Source organism: Alexandromys fortis, unplaced genomic scaffold (assembly GCF_014885135.2).
Source record: "Alexandromys fortis isolate MF-2015 unplaced genomic scaffold, M_Fortis_MF-2015_v1.1 scaffold_2_1_26212458, whole genome shotgun sequence".
Taxonomy (NCBI): Eukaryota; Metazoa; Chordata; class Mammalia; order Rodentia; family Cricetidae; genus Alexandromys; species Alexandromys fortis.
The window spans coordinates 2,005,505-2,016,267 of NW_026067930.1; the positions used below are offsets into that span (position 1 = coordinate 2,005,505).

The window sequence follows — 10,763 nt, forward strand, 5'->3', positions numbered from 1 at the left end:
GTTGCGGCTGGGATGCTGCAGCTCCAGAGGCTGCCTGCCTCACCTCCAGCTGTTTCGTGCTCCAGGACTTCTGTACCCAGGGTCTATCAGATGGGACTAAATCAGAAAACAGAAACCTCACACATTATCCTGGATTCTCACTAGGAACAGTGGGATGGGCTTTCCCACGTCAGTCATTAATCAAGAAAATGTCTCCAAGTACTCGGTCATTAGCCCATCTGATGGAGGCATTTTCTCAATAGATGTCCCTCTTCCAAGTTGACAATTGGACAAATCAATCAGCTAAAGAAACAAAAACCCTCGACAGGCCATCATATTAATTCTTGTGGATGTTCACCCTCCCCCACAAGTTCAGGGTCTCAACTTTTCTCTGCCCTCACAAAAGTAGCACTCCTAAACTTCACTCCAGGGGTATAGAAATAGCCTGGCTATTGTTACCAGCTGGTCAAGGGCGGGGTGTGAACTCAGAGCCTGTGATAGAGGATGTTAGAGGTCAACTCCAGTCCTGAAGATACTGTCCATCCCTCAAGGACCCTTCCTGATCCATGTCCCCCAAATAGGCTTTGACTCCTCTGACAGATGCCTCAGAATCAGAATTTTCTAGAAGGTTCTCCAGTGCTCTCCCTCCCAGCTGCCTAAGACCAGAAAGAAGATGAAGTGTATAGGCACCCCTGCCCTGACAGGAGCTAAAATGCAGCATGGGAAGTCCTTGTTTGGTAGAGGTCAGCTCCTATGGATGGATGCAGCTCACTAGAAACACAGAGGACCTATTCCTGCTGCCATCTATGTGGCCCAAGCAAGCTTCTGATGCCAGATCGATCCATGGGTGGAAATTTACAAATGGATGCACAGTGTCAGATAGTTGCATAGATGGAGGAGAGGAGTTTTATCTTGAGGATGTTTGCTCCTGTTATTTCATCTTTCCCTTTGATCCTGGGTCCCAGTGCATGTTGTGTTTATGGAGGAGGTGAGGGTTCCCCCTGCACCAGCTCAGAGGCACTCAAAGGCACTCAGAGGTAGTGGAATGAAAAGGGAGGGACAAGGGTTAATTTCAGAGACACTGACCAGCAACACTGGCAAGACCAGCTACTAGCTCTTATGGAAGGCAAGGAGCTGCTGGGCTGACAGCTATGGAGCCTGGCTTTCCACCTACCCATCCAGAGATCACAGGACTCAAGTCAGAAGGTTAACAAAGGAAAACAAATTTAATCAGAAGGGTCCATCAGGGTCCAGGGAATTCGTGGCCCACAAGGCATGCTCCAGGTCCATCTGCAGCTTACAGTAGGCTGAGGTCTGTGAGCCCAGGAGCAGCCAGGACCATGAAGCCAGGCAGGAACAGCTCAGTGTATCTGTGTCTTCTCTCACTGGCTTTCCCGGGCTGCTCCCTGAACTGCGGGATTGGAGGCCCATAGTAGTTACACAAGTCCCATTTGCAGCACCTTGCGTATAAGAAGGGCAAGGGCTTTTGGACCACAAAGGGCTTCGGCTGCGGCGCTCCATCAGAAGAGATAATAGTTTCATCTGGGCGCACGGGACAGAATCTGCTGCACTGCTTTGAAGACATGTAGAAACGTCCAAAGAATTCTAATAGGAAAGAAAGGAAAAGATATGATGAGCTCGAGGTCCTGATACCGGAGTCTTTAGGGGTTATCTGCATCCTGGAGACCCTGTCAGAGATCCTACTTAAGGAGAGCATCAATCAGAGGGTCAGAGCCACCGCTTGGGAGGAAGAAGTCCAGGCTGTTCCAGGGTGGACTGTGTGTGGCTCCACGTGCTATGGGATTTGTGCCAGTATTTGGAAACACAGGATCGATCCTTGAGCCTCAACTTTTTAAAAACACAGAATTGACTCAAGCGACTGAAACAGAAAAGCAGATCAGAAGGAGCCCTGGCCATCCTGACTGAGATCCAGCTGAGAGGCTAGTCTTTGAATGTCATCTTGAATTGCACAAGAGAGTTTTCTTCATATTAAGGAATAAAGTTCCAATTAGCTGAATCCAGTCCTGCCTACTGCTCCCCCATCCTACAAACTTCCCAGAACACAGAGAGACACACAGGGATGTGTGTGTGTGGTAGTGGTGATGGGGACGGAATTTAAATGCTCATGCGCTGAAACCCCTCATGTAGGTAGAATGGGATGGGTTCCCTGGATCCACTTTGGGAAGGATGCCCTTCTAGTATCCAGAATTTCTGTAGTGAATCATGGGGTTGGGGGTAGGGGACTGAGTCAGTCTGCAAACACCAAAGCGATGGCCACTTCTCCAAGGGGATGAAGGTGTAACTGACCCTCATCAAACCTACCTAGATGTTGGTCTCAGTAAGGCATTTGACATCACTAGAGTTCTGTTCTTTTAAAGAGAAATAGCTGCAGACAAATCTCTGCTCTTCTCCCAGCTCTCTAGTGCCCATGGCTGACTCCGTTGTTCCTGCCTGGCTCGTGCTTCCCCTCACTCAGGCCGGCACCTGCTGCTCGTGACTTTCTCTTTCAGCATTTTGTCTGTTTGGGTGTGTGTGTGTGTGTTATCGTTGTTACTGTTTTTTTTTTTTTATGGGTCACTTTTGATTGACAGCCCCCATTCCTAACAGCATTTGTGTCCTACCCACAGGATCCCAGGATGAACCCAGAATGAAGCAACACTTACGGATGGCAGCCACCACACAGAACTGTTCTACAGGTTCACATAGCTTTGGATTTGTGCAGTTAAAGCTGTTCTCTGCCTCACAGGAGTGACAGGTGAGTCTTTCTGAAGTGAGGGATAGAAGAGAAAATGGGACATTGTTCCTCCTGCAGGACCAAACCCGCCATCCTAGTCCAAGTGGTGGCCAAGTCCAGTGAGCTCCCACTCTCCCCATGCCCACAGTCTGTGCTTGCCACCTAAGTTCTCAGCCTCCCTGTGGAGGCTCCCCCACCTGTCCACTGGGTATTTCACGTGGTCCTTCACATCCGGGCACACTGCATGAACCCACGTTCTCAAACAGACACTCTTGAGTGTCCAGAAATACCAAAGGGCATCCATTTCCACAGCCACCCTTTCTCCTGTCCCACCCTCCTTGTTTCCAGGTCCCTTCCTAGGTGGGCAATATAAATTCTCCTGCGTCAGGATTGGCGCAGGTCCAGCTAGGGGAAGACAATGGAGGTACCTTCTCCACTAATCCCCCATCCTCAGGCAGTGCTGAAGCTCCAAGGTTAGGGTGGCCTTGGTTTTCTAAACTACCCTCCAAGAGGGATGAGTGATGGGAGAGAGACCAGGCACCCCAGGGAAGGAGTCCACAACTCTTGCCCCTAGGGGAAGTTCCTAATCAGAAGCACACCCTTGCTGGCCTTCACCAGCATACCCCAACCCCTCCATCCCCAGGAGGCCCACTCCCGCCCAGCCCTACCCCCTGACCCTCACCCCTTATCCCTCCACCTCACCCCCCACCACACTGTAGCTTTCATGACACTGGGTCTCTCATTCCCGGACTTTAGTGTGATCTATCACAGTGGGCTCCCTCTGGCGTCACTAAGCTTCATCATCTTGGCTCTTCTAGGGGCACAGGGATGTGGCACTTACTTGCTCCTGCGGTCGGCACCCATGACAAGCCCATGGCTATGAGCAAGGCCAGTAGGACCACCATCTCCAGAGGGCGCCTGGTCCTGTGGAGGAGAGGAGTGAGTGGCTAGCTCTGGTCCCTGATGTCCTCGGTCTGCCTGTCCCAGAAGCCTCCAGTCTCCAGGTCCGGAATCTGTTCCCACCTCCCCCCTCTCCGGACTCCTGCTGCCCTCTCCCCGTGTTCTGCCGCCCCACCTCCACCGCCCCATGAGCGCTCACACCTCGGAGAAACTTCCTCACACTGTTTGCCCCACAGAGTCTCTGCTCTGGACCACTTGCTGACCTGAGAGATGATCCGTTCATTCGCCAACAGCCCCAACCACACTCCCTTCCTCAGCAGTCCGTACCTCAGTGTGTCCATGAGTCCTGGCTTCTGACTGGAGAAGTCTGAGAAGCAGCTGGTCTGGGGCCCGCTCTCCTCACACTGCCCCCTACAGGTGCCGCTGGTGCTCCTTCTGGAACATTCCAGCTCCTGCCCTTCCCGCCAGTGAGGTTCAACCAGAGGGGGCGACTCAGGGTCTGCGTGACACCCGGCAAATGGCGCCCTCTGCCTGACCCCACTGCAATCATTCTTCATGCTGTAGGACCCTGCTCCCCTGGGAGCTGGGCCCCAGAGAGCCCCACCCTGACCTGCCTATGCCACCTGGGGCAGACGTGGTGCCAGAGTATGTGTTCAGATTCGTTCCATGAGTGAATACACGCGCATACACTGCAGGAGGGACTAGGTTAAGGAACACAGCACCTTCCCCTGGCACAAGAAGCGCTACTGCGGATTTGTCAGCCAGATGTCCCTTAGAGAATTCCAGCCAAACTCATTCCCGTTTTTCTTGCTCCCTGTTTACTTCGCTTTCTCCCCACAAGCTTGTGATAATATTTCTTTTTTTTTTTTTTTTCCACAGCTGCATGTATCCTGTATCGGAAATTTAACACGGCGTGTCCTTTAAAATAACAGTGAGGTTGGGGGCAGTATTCTAAATGTTATATGCAGTACTGAAGTATCTTGAACGTCACTCTCAGTGTATGAAAAATATGCACAAGGGCAGCATTGCTAGCAACGAGGTACAAGTCAGAGGGTTAGTTGTATTTGCAGCTGAGACCAGTTTTCTCCAGTTGTTGCATCGATCAGTGGGTGACTTTGTCAGTCTGTTATCATAAACGACTACCCGAGTCAATGATCTCTATTTTTTTTTAAGCAAAGAGCATTCTTACCCATCCTTTGGATTCTCATTATCTCACGGTTTGAATAGAGCCTGGTGTAATTTTTATTCTCCATTTTGAATGAACTAGGTTGAAAAAGTATCTTTTTTTCTAGTGGATATTAGCAATATTTATTTTCAATCTATCTGTTTTTCTATATATCCATCCATCCATCCATCCATCCATCCATCCGTGTGTGTCTGTGGTCCATTTTCTATTGATTTTTTTATGAAGAGATTACTTTGTTGTGGCTAATAATAGACATTCACTTCTCTTCCTTTTTACCATTGACTCCCAATACTTTAAACCTGGATATGTGTTGATTTGAATGCATGTGTCCCAGGCTCTTTGGGCAACTCTAGCAAATGCTAGAAAATGAGGGTATGTCCAAGAGAGAGTTATGTCTCACCGCTGTGGAGGCTGAGAAGTCCCAAGATCAAGGTGCCAAGAGTCTCTATGTCTGCTGAGGGCTTGTTGCTTTTAGCTGGCTCTGCCTATGGTTGCATGGTAGAAGGGAGGAAGGGTTGAACCCACATCCAACAACCCCTTTATAAGGACAGCTAGCTCATCATAGCCTACCCAGTCATCAAAGACTCCCCGTCTCAATACCACCACAACGCACAAGCACTCTCTCTCTCTCTCTCTCTCTCTCTCTCTCTCTCTCTCTCTCTCTCTCTCTCTCTCTCTCTCTCTGTGTGTGTGTGTGTGTGTTGAGGGACACCCACACTGAAGCCACTGCAGGATATGGATGCTACCATGCTCACCATCTTGAAGGATGGATTCTGATGAACACCCCCAGCTTGACTTTGAGATCCAGGGCTACCTGTTGAATTCTCTGATATCCCCCAAATTAATGCAGTCACAAACCATGCTCAGACAGTGGGAAATAAATCTCTCTTACAGATTCCTTCAATCAGCAAGGACAGAAGGATGCCGACCTGCTGGGTCAACCTGTAGGTTGCCCTTTTTGGGTAATGTGCAGCAATGAGAATACATGCTGCATATCAGATATAGCCATTCTAGGTCATAGCAACTGTCAAATTAAATTCATAAAGCAACAGCGAAAATAACGTTATGCTGGGGCCAGTACAACGTGAGGGACTGTAGCAAAGGCTCAAAGCATTGAGAAGGTTGGTGACCACTGATGTCAAGAATCAGAGATCACAAATGCCCTTCCTGTGATCATGTGTTTCCTTGTTACTATAACAGAACCTGTGGCAAATGCAGCTATTTTGAGAACAGTGGTTCTCAGCCTTCCTAACGTTGTGATCCTTTTTTTGTGGTTCCTCATGTTGTGCTGGGCCCAACCATAGCATGATTTTCCTGACCACTTCATAACTGTGATTTTGCTACTATTATGAATTGTAATGCAAATATCGGATGCTTCCGTTGGTTTTACGCAACCCCCATGAAAGGATCCTTCAGTCCAGGAAGGGGTTGCGACCCACAGGTTGAGAACCATGAAACTAAAGGAAGGAAGAATTTAGTTTGCGTCCCAGCTGGCTGAGGTGCAGTGAAGGCATGGTGGGAGCAGGTGGATGATGATGGTGGATGATGACGGTGAGGCTCTGAGACTCACAGCTCCAAGGAACAGGCAGTGGAGTTCAGAGAAAGAAGAGGAACTAGGCCCAGGCTTTAAAACTCAAGTCCCCTCCTCTGAAGCAACTCCTTCCTTCATGTAAAGTCTCCCTCAGAAAGATTCTCCAACCTCCCCAAACAGCATCCCTAGCTGAGGACCAGTCAGCCCATGGAGGTGTTTCACATCTAAACCGCAACACTGGTCCTGCCACTTGGAATGTTAATGACACCCTGAGCACAGATAAGAAAGCATTAGCCAGGGGTTCCCCTCAAGCCTCTGATCCTATCATCCACCTGCAGTTGCCAGTGTGTGCTGTCAGGAAACCTACAGCCAGGGAGCCTTGTCAGAAGCTCTGTTGACATGCCCAGGCTTTTGTGTCACTCCCCTGAGAGGACAGGACAGAGAGCAGGAGCAGCAGCAGTTGATTCTGCTCACAGGGCAGCCAGGCCACAGCTACTCCACGTCATTCTTGTCCACCAATCACAGCCAGGATAAAATGCCCAACCAGCTCACCTTGAGTGCTTTCAAAGACCAAGGTCAGGCAGGTCACAGCCACCAGGATTTGAAGCTTCCCCATGCTGTTGCTTTCACTTGGCCTTAGGTCGTCCTCACTTCCAGGATCAGAAAGAGCACAGCCCTGGCGTGGAGATTCCCAGCTGTTTCAAGGCAGCACAGCTCAGGTGTCCACAGCTCAGAAGATGGATCAGTATCGCCTATTTATTTCCTCAGCACCTGGGAGACAGCTGGTGAAGCACGCTAGCATATGGCTATTCAACCTGCATCTTGCCCTTGTAACCTGCCTGGCAGGAATGAATATAAATCGGAGAAACACCTGTGTCCCTCCTTTTGGTTAGCAGACCCTTGCATCAGGTTGATGGAGGAAGGTAATTGGTTAATTATAATAAACCAACTGCTTGGCCTCATAGCTTAGAACATAGGTGGGTGGAATAAACAGAATAAGATGCTGGGCGGAAGAGGAAGTGAGGTCAGACTCTGCTCTGCTCCCGGAGAGACTCGACAGCTCTGCTCTGGAGCAGAGACGCCATGCTCCGCTCTCCCGATAGTTCTGCTCTCTGAGGCACACGCGATGAAGCTCCGACCCAACATGGACATAGGTTAGAATCTTCCTGGTAAGCGCACCTTGGGATGCTTACACACATTATTAGAAATGGGTTAAAACAATATGTAAGAGCTAGCCAATAAGAAGCTAGAATTCATGGGCCAAGCAGTTCTTAAATGAATACAGTTTATGTGTTGTTATTTTGGGCATAAGCTAGCCAAGCGGCCGGGGTGTTGGGGACGCAGTCCCGCCGCTCCCTATTTCAACATCAGGTGACCCCAAGAAACTAGAATATCCCCCCAGAATCTCATGCTGACAAAAAGAAAAGACTGAAGCTTAGTGGCAAACAAAGCAGGAAGTTGCCTATGAGGAAAGAGATCTCCACACTGCTGACAACTTCTCAGACTACCTGCTCCAGCCTGGATCCCTCAGCCAGCGCCCTGGCCTAGTCTAGTCACACATGCTTGTGTGGTCCTCAACCTCCAGGCATGGGCAAAGACACACCCGGCCCACCTTCAACCCACAGGCCCCTCTTGCACCGTATTTCAATCTCTCTGGGCAGCCAGACGTGGTGCATCTTGCAGTATCTAACTGGGTGAATTCTCTTGATTCTCTCCTCCATTCACCATCCCTAAGCCCCAGATTTACCCCCAAAGTTTAGGCTGGGACGAGGATGCGCATTAAACACCAGTCCAGCCCCCTGTGTCTCTTTCACTTTACTAAGTTTAATCCAACCCGATCCACACATCCTGTGTTCTGACCCAAGCTGTTCTGTCCATATCAGACACAGAACTAACAAAAGAGGTCCCTATGTCCAAATTTCGTGGTAAAAATATAAAAAATATGAAGAATCAAGGCAGAATCTTCCCTGTAAAATCCACCAGTTCTGTGGAAATAGCTACCAATGAGAATTTCCTGGATGAAGCCTAGGACACAGAATTTGAAAGAGAAATCATAAACTTCATCAAAGAATTCAAGGAATTGAAGAGAGACACCAATAAACAGCACATGAAATTAAAGAGAATAAACAGCTGGATGAATCCCAAGAAAATGCTAGCATAGGACTGATTTAAATCACAAAGACAGTCCAGGAATTGAAAACAAAATTTAAGAAATAGCCATAAACATTGAGGAGACTTCAAACTGAAATGAATACGTAATCAAAAGTTCCAATAACTCAACTAGAAAACTCAAGTAGAATAAATACATCAACCAGAAGATGGTATATCAGGGCTTGAATATAAAGTAGAGAATCTAGATGGAATAAGCAAAGAATATGAAAAAAATAAGAGAAATAGGAAAGGAACAGACAGGAAATATGGGACACTACAAAAAGACCAAACCTTCAAATTATGGGAGTAGATGAGGGCATAGACAGATCTTTAACAAGAATAAAGAAAAAAGTTCCCCCCCAAAGAAAAGACACTCCCCTGCAGATAACATGAAGCCCACAGAACCCCAACCAGACAAGACCTGAATGAAAACCATATCATAGTTCAAACACTAAGCATAAGTCACATATAAAGGAAAACCCTTCAAATAACATATGATATCTTCTTGGCATTTTAAAAGCCAGAATAGGCTGGAGCAATGCACTCCAAGTCCTCAAAGACCGTGACTGGAAACCTATACTAATATACACCGCAAAACTATCTGCCATAATTGAAGTAGAGGGAAACATATTCCATGATGAAACAGCCTAAAATGTTATGTAAGATCAAACCTAAGGAAAACATGAGAAGCAGTACTTCAAGCTGGAGCTCTCTTGAAGTGTGCACAACCAAGAGATGGCAGAAAGACGATAAACCTATAATTACTAAAACACAAAATACTGCTGAGAACACAAGCAACACCACCAAAAGTCAACAACACAATGATTGCCATCAAGACTCACTTTCAGTAATTTAAATATTAATGACCCCAGTTCCCAAGCAAAAGATACAGGGCTGTAATCAGATTTTCTCTGTTCTGACTGCCAGTTCCCAAACAACCACATGGAATCTTATTATTAATTATGAACGCTTAGCCAATAGGTGAGGCTTGATTATAGCTAGCGCTAATAACTTAAATTAACTTTTCTCCACAAATTTATGTGCTGCCATGAGGCTTGTTTACCTCATCTACATACTTCCCATCCTGCTCCTTCTGCATCTCTGGAAACCCTGCCCTTCTTTTTCCCAGCATCCTCCTAGTCTGGCTCTCCCACCCAAATTCTTCCTGCCCATTTATAGGTCAGTCAGCTCCTTATTAACCAAAGAGTAATACATATTGACAGTATACAAAGAGTATTCCCAAGAATCTCCCACTTTTTGTCTAATAAAAAGAAAGGTTTTAACTTTAACCTAGTAAAACTATATATAACAAAACAATTGTTGAGTAAGAATAACAGCTTCAATATGCAGTCCAAATGACCAAAGCAGACTACTTTACAAAGAGGTCTACAGTGGTGCATGACTCTGGAGGTCTAGAATGCTGATGGCCTTCTTGGTGACAGTCCTAGGGTGATGAGGGGCACCGCATTGTAGAGACAGGAAACACATATATGCACGTTTCTTCCAATTCCCCTCCACTTCTCATAAAGCCTGTCACAGGGTTGGGGGTATGGCTCAGTGTAGAACACGTATCTAGAATGTTGAATGTCTGTGTATAAATAAGGCCTGGGTTCAATCTTTACCTAGTATTACATGTGTGGGCATAAACGTGCGCGCGCGCACATACACACACACACACACACACACATATCCACCCCTACACTCTCTCTAGCAGCTCAGGCTGGAGCTAGGGCTGGGGCTGGAATCCCTACTTTGCTGGTTTACAGCCCTCACCTGCAGGAGGAAGCAGACCTCATCCATGCTCGGGTTCTCAGAGATAAAGTTCTGGAGGAGCAGGTCCAGGGCACGCATTGTCTTCTTGTTGTAGGGATAAGTCCCACCCCTTAGGGGGCGTGTTCGCCTCAGGCTAAAGTTTTCCTATAAATTTGGCGAGTGTGCTCCCAGCGCTCGCTTCTGCTTTCCTGGTCTCCTTGGGAGCGGTGGTTCTGTAAGTCTATTCCTCCATTAAAGCTGTCTATATTTTGACAATCTGTCTGCATTCGCTTACGCCGTTACATTTTGGCGTCCAACGTTGGGCTATTTTGCCCCCGACTCAAGCACATAGCCTGCTAGCTAACACAGCAGGCTCCCGGGTGTCATTTTCTTAGTTTGTGACTCAGGCCCCAGGGCTGAGTCCGAGATACACTCGGCCTTCAGGCCCTTAATATCCAGAGAGGCAGGCGGATCTCTGTGAGTTCAAGGCCAACCTGGTCTACAAGAGCTAGTTCCAAGACAGGCTCCAA

At 47.9% G+C, this 10,763-nt stretch overlaps 1 protein-coding gene across 1 annotated transcript; it reads right to left on the bottom strand.

The window, feature by feature from the left end:
- Positions 1-1,181: 1,181 nt before the first annotated feature.
- Positions 1,182-4,001, bottom strand: Ly6k (lymphocyte antigen 6 family member K). Its single transcript, XM_050145348.1, has 4 exons — positions 3,941-4,001; positions 3,555-3,637; positions 2,643-2,744; positions 1,182-1,584 (listed from the first exon to the last, which is right to left on the bottom strand). Exons 1-4 carry the CDS (start codon positions 3,952-3,954, stop codon positions 1,277-1,279), a joined length of 507 nt encoding a protein of 168 aa, XP_050001305.1. The 5' UTR covers positions 3,955-4,001; the 3' UTR covers positions 1,182-1,276.
- Positions 4,002-10,763: the final 6,762 nt, after the last annotated feature.